The 16,540-nt window shown below is 44.1% G+C and overlaps 2 protein-coding genes across 5 annotated transcripts in view; one reads left to right on the forward strand and one right to left on the reverse strand.

Annotated features, from left to right (window-relative positions):
• Positions 1-1,096, reverse strand: part of IDUA (alpha-L-iduronidase) — a 72,622-nt gene extending 71,526 nt beyond the window's left edge. For 2 of the 4 annotated variants that reach the window (XR_012584837.1, XR_012584836.1), the window contains exon 1: positions 921-1,049. Coding sequence is in view for 2 of the 4 variants with exons in the window: in XM_074569037.1 (XP_074425138.1) it covers positions 921-1,042 (122 nt within the window). In the remaining 2 variants the exon portion in view is untranslated. Of the gene's footprint in view, positions 1-920 lie in introns of all 4 variants that reach the window. The other 2 variants (XM_074569037.1, XM_074569036.1) reach the window with 1 other exon arrangement.
• A 2,507-nt stretch (positions 1,097-3,603) lies between these two features.
• Positions 3,604-16,540, forward strand: part of CHRNA6 (cholinergic receptor nicotinic alpha 6 subunit) — a 34,446-nt gene continuing 21,509 nt past the window's right edge. Inside the window, exon 1 of the mRNA XM_074569335.1 lies at positions 3,604-3,620. The gene's annotated coding sequence lies outside the window, so the exon portion shown is untranslated. The remainder of the gene's footprint in view (positions 3,621-16,540) is intronic.

The following is a 16,540-nucleotide window of genomic DNA, read 5'->3' on the forward strand; positions in this document are numbered from 1 at the left end:
GTTTTGTCTTAGGCTACCTTTAAGCACTACACAAAAAAATGCTCAAATTCCTTTTTGTCTGTCCAAAGCACACGCTGATGATTCCATCCCTCTTGCAACTTTTTTTCCTACAACTGTTATTTAACCCACTGTATGCCTGAATGAAGGAGCTCATAATCACCTTAGAGTAAGATACCAACACGACTGAGGAATATACCATCTCTTGCTTTTGATCCTGCTAGAAGCCTTCACATACCTCACCAAACTTGAAGGCTGTTCAACCCCAGCTAGCTCAGCAAGCCTGGGATTTCTCTGAGAAGCGAAGCACTACCAGGATACAAAGCGGTGGAGCTGGGATATACGCACGCTCCCACCCATCCCCCTGACTTAGATCCACCAGCCTCTCTGGCCACATCAGGAAGATGGTGCATGTTGAAAGTGTTCTGCAAGAAGAACAAACTCCTAGAACTAACAGGCAGGGAAGCCTGGCCTGAGCCCATTTAGGGACCGTGGCAATGGAAACACTGAAAAGGAAAGGCAAAGAGCTCCGAGAACCAACATTCGTGCTGCGCTGGGGATAAGGAAGGACTTCATGTGTTCGAGGACCCTGGAGGCAAGGGAGCAAGTCAGAGAGGGGATGCGGACCAGCCCTATCTTGTCACCCGGCCCTCTGTTGTGACCCACTTTGTTCACGTTAACTGGCCACGTCCCACTGCCAGCTCCACGCAGGTGACACACGACAGGCTCCGCAGCAAAGGGTGCAAGGTGTCGCGCCCTCTGATCCCACAGCAGCAGGCCCGGAAAAGCCCACGTTCCTCCAGAAAGGCCGCGTCCTCACACCCTGGGGATCCTCTCCTTGAGGAGGGCCAGAGGAGGCCGGCTCTCACCCCGGCCGCTCCCCGCCGGCGCTGCGCGGCCTGCCGCCGGCACTGCGCGCTTACCAGAAGCCGGTGCTCCTCCAAAAGTGCTGCAGGGGCCGCTCCGCTCGCCCCACGTCCACGTCCACCAGGCAGGCCGCGCACCCCGCGCCCAGCTGCAGGGCCAGCCACAGCAGCGGGGCCATGGCGGCGTGGGGAGCCGGGCCCAGCCACACCGGCGCCCGTTACCGACGCGCCACAGAAGCGACGCCAGGGGCCCGCCCCCAAGGGCTCCCGGCGGCCGGCCCTGTGGTGAGCTCGTTTAATTCGCTTCAGGAAGCGCAACTGAGGTAGCTGGTCGCGCAGTTGCTGCTGCTGCAGTTCTCGTACGTTCCGCATGAGGGAAACGTACCCCTACGCTGTTGCTGCGTCCCGGTGACCTGAGCTGACAAACCCGGAGGGGGGGGCACTAGCAGTATGTGGCGGTCAGAACAGCCCTTCCCGTAAGAACGTACTGGCAGAATTGAAACCACGTCCGGTTTTTCGGTCTAAAGGTATTCATTGATGTCAGCGTGGCAAGAAAGCTTTAAATGCACTTTATAGCAGAAAGGCTGTAAATTGACTCTCTAGATGTTTATTTCTTATGGCGTGTATCAGGACTGCGTTTTCCATGGATGTGGGACTCTCTTCCTTAGGATCCCTGTCTTTTACATCTTGTACTGCCTTCAGGAATCTCATCAAGCCTTGCCAACTAGAAGAAAAATGCGGGGAACTGTGCCTCCCTTCCACATCCCCAGATAACTCTGGTAGCATCTCGTTTTGTGTTCATTCTTTCTGATTAAGTGTGTGGATGGGGTACTCCGGTCTGATTTCAAGAGGGGCTTTAGCAGGATTTAGCAGGGGAAATCGTGGGCCCCTGTGACAGGGAAACTGCAGGGAGCTGCCAGGCAAAGAGCTGGGCTGCAGATGATCTCCAACAAGAGAATGAAGCAACAACTGTGTTGATGGGAATCAAAGCTATCAGTCTTAGTAGAGCAACCAAAATTTGCCACCCCAAAAGCTTGGGTATTTCAGCCCCTTTCACCAAAGCAGTTATGCCAGAGCTACCAGAGGGGAAGTCAGACAGACTCCTCAGCTCAAGAATATTGCAACTAGGAAAAGGCTCTGCACAACTAAGTTTATGCCATGTGTTATCCTCCTTGAGCCAGGAGGTTCGCTGTCTCGAAGGAGTGGCAAACTGGGCCCCATCTTTAAGAAACTGGAAAGTGGCTTGGTTGTGATTGCTGATATGTTATTCCTCTGCAGCTTCATCTGCCTCTTGAGGCCTTCAGTCCCTGTGGGACTTGTTGTGAGTGTCCAAGGCTCACAGACAAGATTCAGGCAATAGCGTTACCTCCTGTAGGCTCAGGTGGGAATGGTGATCTGGCAGCGTGACTTGATTCTGGCAAGGGTGATTTCCCTAAATTCCCCAGGACTGCACATGCTGTGGCTCAGCTCCAGTATTCCACTGCCTTGCAAGAGCAGCAAGGCCCACGCTGAGCTCTAGTGAGGTTTCCATGCAGGATATTTAAGAAATTGCCTTTATCCTTACAGGAAATGCCAGTTTGGCAACGAGGTTTCTGCAGGGGGATACTTGTTTCCTCCAAACTCTCTGTTTCTGAGAAGACCTGAGGAAGGTGTTAAACAGGCAGTGTAAGTGCGAACTCAAGTGGGATCTGACATCTGGGAGCCAATAGGCAGGGAAGTCAGCCCTATGCTGCTAGCTGCACCCCGAGCTGGGGCAACAACTGCCTTTGGGGTGAGTGCTCCTACCTGGGATTCAATGAGGGCTGCGGGCATTTTGCCAGCTGAAAAGATGGGGGGAAGAACGTCGCTGATGTTGCCTCTCTTGTTGGCGTCTCCTCCAGAGCGATAAGCTGGAGGAGATGAACACCTGACTGCCAAACATCATACTTTGGTTTGTTGCTTATTAACAGCAATGCTGCACCTCACTGCCTTTAAGTGTGGAGGGTTCATTGCAGGGCAAGCACAGATAACAGCACCTCCAGCACCTAGCTGCAATAGTTTTGGAGCTATCCCTTACAGAGGAGGCAAAATCTGAGCCCCAAAACGAAGACCTACCAGCAAATTTCAGCAAAAATATATTTGCAAGGGAGAAACCCCATGGTTTCCTACCACAGACTTTCCCCATTGGCATCAGGAAGGCTTGAGCCCTTGAGACCACCCTGACTTTCCTTCAGGGACTGTCATAACAGAGCTGTTCTGTCTCGGCTTGGCTGATTTCAAAGTCACATCTGGAAGACAAGGTGACAAACCAAAACTATATTCATTTGACCAGGAAGCCTTCTCCCTTCTTAGACCAGGAAACCTTCTCCCTTCTCAGATATGTTATCAAGCGTGTTGTAGAAAGTCCTGAAACACAACAGAGCCATGGATGCAGATGGCACCCTGTTGGTGTTTTAAAGAAGAGTCTGTCAAAGCTCAGGGAAAGACTCTTCCCCAGGAGTCTGACAAGACCATGACCTACAGAGCATTTCCAAGAAGGTCCTTCTCAGAGATTGGGGTAGTGGCTAAAGAGACTGTCTCCCTTGTTTTCTACAGTTTCCCTCAAGGCATGGCAAAGTGCTATATCTAGCACATCAAACACATCAGATCAGAAGTTGGGAGATGGAAGATAAGACAAAACCCCTTGCCAAAGGAGAGACAGAGAACTGGGAGCATCTCTGCATCACCCCCAGGCTTCTCATGCCATGTCTGAGAAAGCAGCTAAGAAGGCTTTTCAAGGTAATTCTTGTGAAGAACTGGAATTCCAAACAGAAAGTATTTCCTGCTCACCAGAACTTCCCTGGTGCCTCCTGCCAGAGAAAGAAACTGCCACAGAAAGAGTTACCTGCTCGCTGTGGAGGAGCATGATATGCCTCTGTTCCCAAAACATCTGCAGGGATGCTGCATGGAGAGCATCTGGGGACAGTGGTTTGCTTTTTCCCAACCAAGGTAGGCAATTGGGCCAACATGTTCCTGGGAGCATTTGCAGACCAAACACCAGGCTACACCAGTGAAACCTAGTAGCCTGCTCTGCAGCTCTCCCAAGCCTCTTCTCCCAGGGACAGGGCAAATGCCAGGATTACCACAGATGACCTCCAGCAAGCAATTTCCCAGGTGTAAAAGTTTGATGCAGAGCTGAACACCTATGTCCAGCTTGCTATAAATATAATTCTAGAGACTGTCAGGCAGAGCCCTCATAAAGACCCTAGCCAAGGGGAATGTCCCCTATTGCCTTTGACTTTCTGCTCATCCAGGGGCTGAGAAGTGCTCAGCAGGACGTTTTCTGTGCAGCATTTTACCAGGGAGTTTTCCCACAGCTGACACTCCCTGTCAAAGGACACTGGGGATTTTACAGCAGCCTCCTCCTGTCACCCTGCACAGACCTGGAGCTCTTCCTGTGCTGAGGCATTCCTGAGGAGGTTTATGGGCAGAGGAAAAGGTGGGAGAATGGAAGGGAAGTAGCAGGAGAGCTGCACTGTGCACTGGCCCTTTACAGTATGCTTATGCTGTTACCAGCTTCCCAGTTACCTGGCCGCTGTCTTAGTCTGGACAGCTAAGAAATGTAAAGCCTGTTATTCCTGAGTTGAGTCACTCCTTGCAGAAAGGCTGTGCAAAGCATTTGGGCCCAGCTGCTCTCCCTTCAGTGTCCCTGCATATCTTTGGGGAACAGCGATGTATCAGGCTCCTTCAGGTTTATCAGGGAGCTCTTCCTGCTGTGTTCTTTTTTCCCTGTCAAAAAGTACCTGCACAATACAGAGGAAACCAGTGCACAGCAAATTTTTCGGGGGGGGTGGGGGGGTGGGGCTTTTCTGTTCAGATGCCTCCAGCTCTTAAATGAATTCAGCACTTAATCGAATTACAAATTTGGCCTCAGAAATCATCCCTGAAAATGCCAAGATTGCTTTGTCACATAGCCATCTAATTGTGCCATGTGGCAGGAACAAGAATCTTTCTATAATGTATGGAACCCAAAGCCTAGAAAATCATCCAGAACATGAGTTCTGCTCTTAGGCCTGGGAGGAAATAACAGACAGATCTGGATTTTTTTTTTCCAATAACTAAGTACTAATAATGGAGAGGCATTACAGGGCTTAACCACTAGCCTACCTTTGGTGAAGAAATTGGCATGCCAGTGTGATATCCACTTTTTGCTTAGGGAGAGCTTATGTCCTCCCTGAGTCTTAGCACTCAGGAGGACAATGGCAGGCTAAACATAAGGGCAGAGAAAAGGGATAGATACTAGGAATTTAGTGTCTATCAGTCTTAATCTTGTTTTCAGGATGTTAATATTAGTGTAAATGAACTAACGATAGCGATCTCCTGTACTTTAGTTAGACTGTGAAGACCTTAATTAGATTAATGATAAATTCTGAGGTCTGCATATAATCTGTGTTCCCTTTTGCGCATAGCGAAATTTGGTTTATAATGTAGGGAGAGTGTTGCATGCATACCAGAAAGAATGTCATTGATGTTACATAGCAGTCAGCTTCTATATATCTGTTACAACTGTGGTCGTGTATAGGAGAGAGAGCACTATGTTGGCTAGCTAAGGATGATATACTGCCTTGCCTACTTCTCACAAGCCACCTTATCTCCTCAATTTCCTCTCTGGCTGCATCATCTCCTTAGGGCAAAAATTACCATTTATTTGTATGGCACCCCACATAGTCAGTTCTCTTTCAAGTCCCTTAGGTCTTCTGGTGGAATGAATATTTGCATGCATTTACCTATGGTCAGAGCATGTTCCATCTCTTGCTTTGAGGAAGGGAGGCTGAGTGTGGAGGAAAGAACAGATTTATCCCTCAAACCTTGAACGGTCTTTGGTGCTATCATTGCTCCTAGAACAGGCATCAGCGCACAGGGTGGGCAGAGGGTGAGTAGCTGATATCCACAGGTCACTCTGCCAAAAGCATACAAAGAGATGAAACATTGGAGGAGTTTCTAGCGAACTTCTCCAAGTCTCATGCAGAGGTAAAAGATTTACCTTTTGTTGCAATCTCTATATATGGAGGTTTCTTAGAAGAGCACATTCAGTGTCAGCTCCTGTTTCTTACTTGTGTTGTCCTTGACTGGAAGCAGCTACAAGGCTTTTTCATAAATTTGTGACAGTCTAGCACATCTTGGGCAGCTTGTGAGCATGTGTAGATGGTTACCTCCCATGTCAGACATGACAATTTCCCGGGAAGCCTTCTGGGCAGCATGGTCTTTTTCAAAACTGTCTGCTGGGTGTCACATAGATGCAGCTGAAGGCAGGGCTCTTTTAATTCACTTTTCTGCTCTGCTCAGCAAAGCTTAATCTGTATTTATGCACAAAGCCTTTGTAATGTTCACGCAGAGTAACCTTGAAGTTAGAAGGGGAAAACCACAACTCTTTCTCGCCAACACTCATACCTTTGGGTGGGCAAAAATTTGTATGTCCAAAAGCAGGTAGAGTGCTATGTGGCTTCAGAAAAGCACAACTATCAGGAACTTGGCTCTGAATATGGGGAAGAAAATGTGCCTACCAGGATGGAAGAGAAAGGATTCATGCCTGTGTAAGGACCAGGCATAACCCTGATGAGTTTGTTTTCATTGGAGACATTGAGCTGGCAAACGGGGTAGTTTTCATAGCAGTGCAGCAGCAGAAGAAGCTGCATGGCCTCAGAAGTGCCATGCAGAAGTGCCTATCAGAAGTTTTGAGTCTAGTTGGAAGAGGAAACCACGCTGTCTGCAACTCTGTGATTCCTTCTGTGCACTGCGTCTGAACAGGGAAGCATGGTGAATCTGTTTTGTCCTCTGTGCACACCTTTCTTCTGCATGAGTGGGAATAGCTAAAGGCCAGAAGGGAAACTTTCAAATTCTATGGTCCAACAGTGGTAGTACTGTGTGCTACTGTTCAAAGAATGTTAACCAGTGGACCTTTCACGGAATTGAATTGTACTTCATAGTACTAAACAAATGGAGACTGAGTCCAGTCACTTGTAGCTGGGCAAGAGCAAATACTTGAGCTGTGGTTACAGTTTCCAGGTGCTTCCAGTTGCTACAATATTTGTGTCAGCTTCTGTTTCACAGCTGATCCAGGAGGGAATATTTATTATTTATGTATCTGTTCTTAATGGGTCAATGAACTTATCATTTGTCATAATGCTTGGTAAACAGAATCCAACAGACACGTGGGTTTTGGGGTTTTTTTGTGAATTGGAATTAAAATCGTTTGTGTTCGGTCTGACAGCAAGTTTTGGAAATCTGTGATGCTGGTGGCGTTAGTGTCAATGATGACTCATGATTCGAACACTAAGCTCAGGTTAAATGCCAGTCAACATACTAATTAATACAGATTTGGAAGCCTGTCCCAAAAGTGGAAAGGCACAGGGTTTACACATTCTCACTTGTTTGTTCCACAGGGCATGGATTGTAACTGATATTTTACGTGGGCTGTGGAGAGGCAGAGGCAAAAATAATAACAAATCACAAAGACCTCTAGAAAAATCAGAATGGCTGCTCTTTAAGGCCTTTGAAAAGCTTTCATTGGCTTATTTTGTCTAAATAACTCAAAACAACTGTACTCAATTAAAACTGTATCTCCATCACAAAGCTATTTGCCACTTTGACATCTATAGCCTTATTTTCCATATTAGACCTCCTGTGGCCATCATATGAGCTGATGAAGTAACCCATTAGAAGCTCTTCCAGTTAGGAACCATGTCAATAATTGAGAACATAAGTACTCTCCCAGCACTGTGCTTGTGAAGCAGGTAAAGAAAACTAAGGGCATAGGGCCACTACGCCTTTCAAAACAAGGAATAAAGATGTTTTCCTCTGCCATATGATATTCTTAGCTGTAGGTCTGTATTGCTCATAATCAGTCAAGAAACCAAAGTTCAGAAATAAATGCTCTGCCTTTGATTCTACCATTGCCACAGCAAACGTGTGGTTTGTCTCTAATCCCTTTTATATCCATCTTGTATAAGTCCTAATTAATGTTTAATTCCTTACCAAAGTCTTCCATTAAGGATCCACTTTATTTCTGGGAGGCATAGGGCCATCACAACTAACATGTATCATTTGTTTGACAGTTTTATGGTTCAGTTGGAACAATTTGCAGAGCTGTCCATCAGTATCTTCCCCGCAGCTCTGCAGCCTTTCTATTTCAGTCATGAACTGAAGAACAGAGCAGAGTAACAGGCCACTGAGAGATACTTAAAAACTGAAGGAATAAAGTTCAGGAAAGGCACTGGAAATACTTCACCTAATGATTTATTAACTCGTGTTACTTCGTTTTGCAAAGGCTTAATGCTAGCATATTAGAGGAGGAACAAGTCAGTGCCCTTACCCCGCCAGGGCTGGACAGTCTCTAGCTGTCTGTGAAATGGATGTGCCTCTCCTCTGTGCTCCCCAAAGGTCTCTTTAAGTACGTGCATACAATTCTCGGGCATATCCCCTCCCCTACACTACCTGGCTTAGACTCATAGCAAATCTTGTATCTTGACAGACCTACCTGTAGTCACAGTTGTACACAAGCCGTAAATAAATAGTGAGAGTTTGTGATAACCTTCCCATTTCATTGCCATTGGAAATGACAGTGCAGAATATTCATGCCAGCATTTCATACAGCTTCCCCAGAAGGCCCATCCTTCTTCTAAAAAAGCAATGACCAGTCCTAGGGCAACGGCCTCTTGACAGCTTCTCCACCATTTTATACAGTGCTCTCTAGAAGCTTTTTGTAATGGCAGGAAGTGCCTGCTAAAAAAATGAGTGCACTCAAGTGAAAAGAAAAGCTTGGGATTTGCATTGCAGACTTGTGTTCATGCTTAGCTTGATACAGAATGAGATAAACAAGTCCTGCAAAGTAGACGTGCATAGCGGTACCCAGGCTAAAGCAAGAAGGACTTGTTGTGTTGCTTGAAAGATTGTTGCTATGCTTGTCCACAGGTTTTGGTCCAAGGAGAAGTTGTAGGTTATGCTTGTGGGTAGATAATCCATGGGAACATTTCTCAGGCAAGGTTTTTCCATTTGCACAGTGGTGGAGTGGATGTGCTCAAGTTAACTGAATACTCATTTTCAAGGAACAGAACTCTTGAAATAATACACGTTGAAACTGCAATTTTTGGAGTTCAAACAATATATTAAAACAGAACACAAGGTCATCCAGCTTCAGGGGTTTGCAGATGTTTCCTGAACAGACATTGTAAACTCTTTGGCACGGTTAGACTTCTCAGTTTTACCACTTTCTGAAAATGAACTGGTAAACTCCTTGAACTGGAGCACAACTGCTTTCCTTTGAAGTCCAAAGCAGCTTTAGCAGCTCAACAGACATAAGCGTTGCACGCTCATTTGGGATTTTATGGGCATATGCTTCTGTACCATTACACGCTGTGATGCAGCCTAATCTGGATAGGACAGGATCATCAGAGGGTTTAGATTAGCACAATGCATCAGTTTCAAGTATGCCTTGCAGTCTTAGGGCCTTCCCAACCTATCAACATGATTAGATTTATATGCATGCACACACAAAACCACACAGATATATATTCCCCTTATCAGGGGAGTCAACGCTCCGTTTCTTGTCAATAAGAGGTTGCTGTCTGAAAACAGGTCTCCTTAGAGTGATGACATCCTGTGTTTTTATTTTTCTTTATGGTGGCTTCATTTTTCTTCATGGGGCACATTTTACTGCTCCCAGATTTCTATGTTACTCCTCATAGTTTCTGTCTGACCAAATAGGTGAGAAAGGATGACTTTTTGGGGGAAAAGGGGATGCAAAGGAGCAGCACTGGAATGTCTACTTTCCAAACTATATCCTCTTCTTTGGCTTGTATTTTGCAAACTTCAGCCGTACTGATAAGAATTTCTTCAGAGTAATTTTTGGGTTAAAGGTGGAAGGATGAAACAAACTATAGAAACGATAGAAACGAAATAGAGCTCTGTAATCTCTTTGATAGCTTTTTATGTGACAAGTAACAAAGTATACTGTGGGTACAGGCTACCAAGGCAGTAAAATCTAGAGATGTTTATCAAACTGGCTTTAAATTTGGGGGTTTTCCCCCTCCCAAAATTAACCATTTTCTTTTCAAGAGAAATCACTTTAAAAAACACAAATTAGGATACTTGAAAAATTCCTACTGGCTGTAGAGGCAGCCAAGGAAAGTGAGGTGTCTTTGCAAAAAATGTGTCCATTCATTCTATTTTTGACTTCTTTCAAACCTTGACCTTGTCTGAATTGCAAGTCTTCTAGCCATCTCTAAACTAGGGGGTCTTGTTGGATGAGCCAACGACGTTTTAATTCCAGCAGATGTTAGCTGTCATTGCTGCACAGTCCTCGTGGGTTTACTCCAGGAATTTCACCCTTTGCTCTTCCTTGTCAAGCTGCAGGTGATTGACAATGTAAATATGTTAGATAAGCACTGACACGCTCTTGCCTGTCTTGGTGCTGATGTTTGACATGGCACCAACTTGCTGTGATGCCCTGTGGATCACGGTTGCCACTTGGTGTCACTTCTTGCTCTTCATTGTGTTTTCCTTTAATGGTTGCATTTGTGGGTCTGGAACTTTACTGCTGAATTTGCACCCCTGAAGGCAAGGGGTGCCCTGCCAGTTTATATTTACTTTCTTCACCACTCTTGATTCAAAACTGCTGCATCTTTTGTAGCATGTATGAATGACAGTTGAAATCTGCCTGGCCTGCTTTGCACATTCAAACTCAACACATGCTTCAGCTTAGACTGTGACTGCATATTTATATTCTCCTTATGCAAGTAATGCAGGCTGATTTAAAATGCTCTTAATAATGTGCTGCTGGATGCTCTGCCAAAAAGCAAATCACAATAGTTAGTTACAGCACTCTGCTACCCAACTGTATTACTGTTTATTATCATATGTTTTGCACCAATTTTTGCTTTATTAGATATTCATATAGATGAGTCATGAGCTCAAATACAATATATGTACTATATTATAGTTACAATGCCTTAAGGCACATAGCACAGGAAGCAAACATAGGACCTGCTGCAGAGCCTCTGGAGGCCTGCAAAGGAATTGTCATATTTTTACTCACTTCTGTCACCCAGTTTTCTCCTTAAGTGATGCAAATTCTTCTCATTGTTCATGTAAGTCTGCCCTAAGTATTATCCACGTGAACATCTTCCTTGTCACTGCCTACTTTGCAAATTGTAGAGGGTGTCTGGTGGTACAAGCATACAGCAAATGGAGAGTCTGTGCCAGTCTCAGAGTCTAGAGAACATCTAAGAATCAAAGCATTGCAATCCTGCTGTGCCAGATGAAACAAGGGGAGGAAAAAGGGTGGGATCTGTCTGGCCTAACCTAAGCTACCCAGAAGGCAGAGTTCGCTGGTCCCTGCAGAACAGGCTCTGAGGTGTCCTTGGTTTAAGTTAAACTCTGCAGCAGCAAATCTTCTTCCACTGATAACAGAGAAGGCCTTGAAATGGACACCCCATTTCTGGATAGCTAGAGTTAGATAGAATTAATCTCCCATTAAGCAGATTACCTACTTCTGCCTGAAGCAAAGGTAGGGATATCTCAGCTCTGCCTAAACCTAAGACTGCATCACAAAAACTGTGGCATGGCAACTCATCACCAAACACTCCTGTCTAATCACAAGCCTGTGTACAAAACTTGAAGCCTGTGCCCTTCAGACATTGCCTTGGTCATAAGTAATAGGCAGTGACAATACTTGTATAACTAAAGTAGAGGATGTTTTTAATTAATTTTTCCACTTCCTCCCTCTCTTAGTCACGACGCTCATTATGAGGTTGCCGTTATTCTCTTTTCTTCCTTCTCTCTTCTTCCTTCCTGCTGTTTCAGAGCACAACAGAAAAGATGGTGTCTGACCCTAATGACATCAGACTTTCTCCTTACACGTTTTGGCCAGAGGCACAAGAGGTATTGATGGCTCAGCCTGTCCTAGAAATGTCTGAGCTCATAAGGTTCACAAAACCATACATTAAATGAAGTGTACAGATCTTTGTAGCTGTCAGACAGTCATTTAACAAAAATAAAGCTACATAAAGAAGAAAGTCACTCAACTTTGCTGATGGCTTCCATGCCTCTCTCACTAATATGAAGGTGTCCGCAGGGCAGATGGGCAAGTCCACCAACGTATCAAAAGCAAGATCCGCCACTTGCCTCTTTTTAACCCGAATGCACCCACTTGTGTTTTCAGTTACCGAGTTACTGTTTTCTTAGGGGGATTGCTCCTCACATAGCAGAGGGTAGGGGTTTTTTCTTTCTTTCTGAATTACCATAAAATTTAGATCTTAATTTGTCATCCATTTAAATGGGAATGGGCAGCTAGCCTCCTTTGGCAGCCCTGAAGTGCAGTCCTTCCACATGCAAACTTAGGCCAGCCTCAAAAATCATAACTCAGGCATCTCAAAGTAGCATGTTTCAAGACCACAGGAGCTTTGGTCACTTACATTGCAATGTCTTTGTTCTTTGCAGATGGTGATTGATTTAAATTCTGTCAGTCCCACAGCTGTCTTTCTCACTACACTTTGTTTGAGAGCCAGCAATTAAGTAATGAATAAAGTGGATTAAAAATATTTTCAGCTGAAGTCTGGAGTTTTGGCTAAGCATTTCTGTTTGCAGAAGGATGGCACCACTTTCTAAGGGTAAAAGAGTCCTCTCCTTGCCCTTCATATAAATCAACCCCAAACTGAAACAGTTCACATAGGAGGCTTGTCATGATGAGATTTCGTGGGAGATGTCACTTGGCTGCTTGCTATTCTAAGGCTTCTGTATGTCACTACAGTCATAGCATGCTCCTCTGCTCCTTGCCAGGAGCACTGTCAGGGAGTTTAGGTTTGGCCAAATACTTCGTTTCCTCGTTTTTCATTTTTTACCTAAAAGGAAATGAAAATGTCGTGTGAAAATGTGGATGATTTTCTGACAAACTGTATAGAAATGGTTCAGAAAAATATCTCTGGGCTATTTAAAACAACACTGCTAAGATGTGCTGGCACAATCTAAGTACAAGTTTGTGGCACAGTGCAGACGCAGTTTTAACACAGAGATAATAATTTTCTCTTTCAATGAGGACAAAATTCACCAGAGACTTGCACCAGTTCCATCTGGAGAAGAAAAATGTCCTTTGAGAAGAATTCTGACCAAAGTTCTCAGCTGATGGGAAATCCAAGCACACTTAATGTGCTTTATTGCATGCCAAGGGTCTGACATCAGTGCTGCTCTAAACCTGCATACTTTGATAGGTTTTCGTGGAGTCAAAAGAAAAACATTTACACAATTTCTCAGTTCCATGTGGAATTGTAACAGAACTATTGAGGTCTGACAGACTAAATTCCTGCCTGTTCCCATCATTCATTTTGCTCCAAAATTTCTCAAGATTTTGTGTCTTTAGTTTTTGCCAGAAGGGCTCCTGCTGACCAATTTCTATTGAAATCTGATTAGAAACAGAAATAGGGGCTTAGTTTCATACGAAACTATGATTGTGAATATGGATGATTGTCCAGGAAGTATCCCTTTGTGGTTAGTGCCCTGAAGGCCACATTTTCCTCTTCAGTTTTAGTTGATTCCATGATTGCTCAGCGCTTTGGCTGTTCCAGGTGTTCATGTCACCATTGAGATTTTTTTCCTCCGTGCCTTGTCTCCTATGCCAGTTTAGATACTGATCCCTTTGAAGACAGGATGTCTCTCAGTGTGTTTGTGCAGAACTCATGCAAAGTCAGTCTTTTTGACACTGGAATATGTGGCTGCCCTTGCATCTTCACTGCCCAATGGCTTTGAGAAACTCCAGAAATCTTTAATGACACATTGGGAAAACAGGTGGAGAGAGAAATATTGGGTTCTTTCAGATCCAACTTTTTTAATACTACTTTTGTTATTCCAGGGTGGGGATATGGTCTTTAGGAGCAGAAAGGGAATAAGCCAGGTTAAAAAAAATAACATTAATACTTGCTAATTGAAAGGGATCAAAACTACTCACAAAACCGACCATAAATAATCCCAAACAAGATTCTTCAAAAGCCACAGGACACTAAGGATAAGAGCATCTCACAGACTCTGACTAGAACAGGTTTACTTAAACTTTGCAGATCCCTGGCTCATTTTAACGAAAATGGTAGTGTAGAGTTCATATTTTTTTTATATTTTTGCTCAGCTATTTTCCATTCATTTTCACTGGATATGGCAAATTCTTACACACGCTTTTAGAGGTATGTGTTAAATATATTGAGCCCTTACAAAATACTGCAGCACCTATCTTGCTTCCAGAAGGATATCCTTCTCTATCAGAGTCCCCTTTACCTTGAGCAAACACCCTTGCAGTGTCCATTAAAATGTTGTGATGCCCTGGGAGGTGTTGGGGGGCTAGACATGAAGAATTTTTAAGAGAAACATTTGTAAATCATTCCAGTATTCCAGAATAAGGAGTAAAGACTGAGGTCTTAACAATTCTCAAAGAAAGTTTATGGTCTCTTTATGATCCATGGAGAAACAGTGTCCTTCAACGTTTTCGTCACCTGGGAGAAGTGTCTCAGATTTCAGGCAGAGGTACCGCAGGTTGGCTTAGTTTTATTACCGGGGAAATCTGAGAAGTGAATGTCAGAATTCCTGCTGACATGGATTTTTAACCTCATGCATTTACATGTTCCCTCAAATGTTGCTTTTTTTGGTAATGGCTGGGGTGCCAGCTGGGACCTAGGCTTTCAGAGTACCCAGTGCATTGTTAAGGCTTTTCTTCAATATCAGCTATGTATAAAGGTTTACTTAAGTGTCCAACCTGACAAAAGCTTTTCCCTCACTTAGCTTCTCTTCAGTTTCTGTCCTCTGACAGAAAATGAGTGACAGAGGAACGTCAAGCTGCCTGGTCTAGATGTGGTGGGTTTCTGAGGTTTCTATCCCAGGTGGAATCTAACATTTAATGAGACAGGAATGCATACGGTGTTATCACTGTGTAGTCAAGTGTTTTTTATCTCTGCTGCACTTGGACATGCAGTGGGCAGGAAGCTTCCAGGAGATACATCTATGTTGAGAAGATTTATCCTACATCTCTCTCTTCTGGTTGTCCAAGTGTTTGGTGTTCTTCCTACTCCAGATTTTGGGATAAAAGTTGGGAGACATACTGTATTTAACTTATTTCCTCTCTGAGGGTTTTATTTTCTATATATGTTGCTAATGGTTGAAGTAGGAATAGAAAAACCGTTCTTTATTTCACCCGAGCTTCCTGTTCAAAGAATATTTATGTCATCACATATTTTTTTCTGTCTACTCACTGACCTCTCCAAGGCCAATTTATAATGAATGTTAATCTGGCTTGATGCCAGGGATGTCTGTGATGCTATACACAGACAAAACCACATTGTCCCCCAGTAATTATTTTCTAGGGCCATCATGCTCCTCCTATTTCCAAGAAACATTCCCTGTTGTGCTAAATCCCCTAATGTTCTTCTTTTCCTCCATCCCTTTTAGGCTAGGAAATTTCAGACCTTCAGTCTGGGACTCTTTACTGCAGCCATATTCCCATCACTCTCTTGCTCTATCTGATCCTGTACTTTTCATTCCAAGATGCATACCCTTTTGAGTCATCATACTCATTGCTATCATATTTTCCCTAACAATATTGCTACTATACCCATTATCCTCATTACAGGAAGAGGCCATTAGACGAGCCCCCTACACTCACTGAATCCAATAATCCATCATTTCAGGATATTATGTCAGAGCATCCTTTTGAGAATTTCCATTTACACTTCTGCTTGCTTTGTTTTTTTCTCTACTTATGAGATGCTAAATTTCTTAGAAGTAAAATGTTGGCTATAGTAACATCCTTGGAGGTACTGCAGATGTCAGTGTAGAATTAGGTGGCTTCCAAAAGATCCTACCCAGCCTTGTGTGGTCTTTACATTATTTATTTTATCACAACTATGTGCACAAACAAAGAGATTGTCTGCTGGTCTATCTCCATTATGTCCCTTCAGAGCTGCTTCAAAATGTGTTTTGATTTTCATTTGGGATTAAAGAGAAATGGCATGTCTGGCAAAGAGGTCAAAAAATGGTACAGAAACATCCAGTCCATGCCGCCCCACAATGTGAAAGTACGTTTGTGCCAAAAAAAGGTATTTGGTTTTTTAGTGAAGTGTGGAAACATGTATTTTACATGTTGAAAACATACTCCGAGGACTTTTGCTCTAATAAGAATGCTAGAAAAGCCAAAAAGAGACGATTGATTTGGGTTTTAGTTCCTTGAAGTGGATCAGATTTTATCAGCCTATGTAAATCACCATCAGTTTAAAGAAGAGTTAGCCCAAGCTGGAAGGCTCTGTAGCTAAAAAAACCGTGATGCTATTTGACCCCATATGTACAATGGAAGGTGCTTTGAGGATGTTGCCATCAGAGATGCTTCAGCTTATAAAAGATGGATCTTTGCGTTGTACTGTGGGTACTGCAGCTGCTTAGCAGGTAGCATTATAGGAACAGGCACCCCCATTAATGTACTTGGCTACTCAGTGTGTAATGACTGCCTGACTTTCCAGACGTTATAGCTGGGGCAGCAGGGGGATTCTGGCAGAGGTATTGTGGTTCCATCTCTTCAAAACAAAAGAAAAAGGAAGAAAGGACTGTATCACAGAGGAAGCTACTGAACTAAAGAAATTCTGTCCTCAATATGTAGAAATGCTCTAATCAATGCAAGCTGCAAGGTCCCTTCC

Source organism: Larus michahellis, chromosome Z, assembly GCF_964199755.1.
Source record: "Larus michahellis chromosome Z, bLarMic1.1, whole genome shotgun sequence".
NCBI classification, from domain to species: domain Eukaryota; kingdom Metazoa; phylum Chordata; class Aves; order Charadriiformes; family Laridae; genus Larus; species Larus michahellis.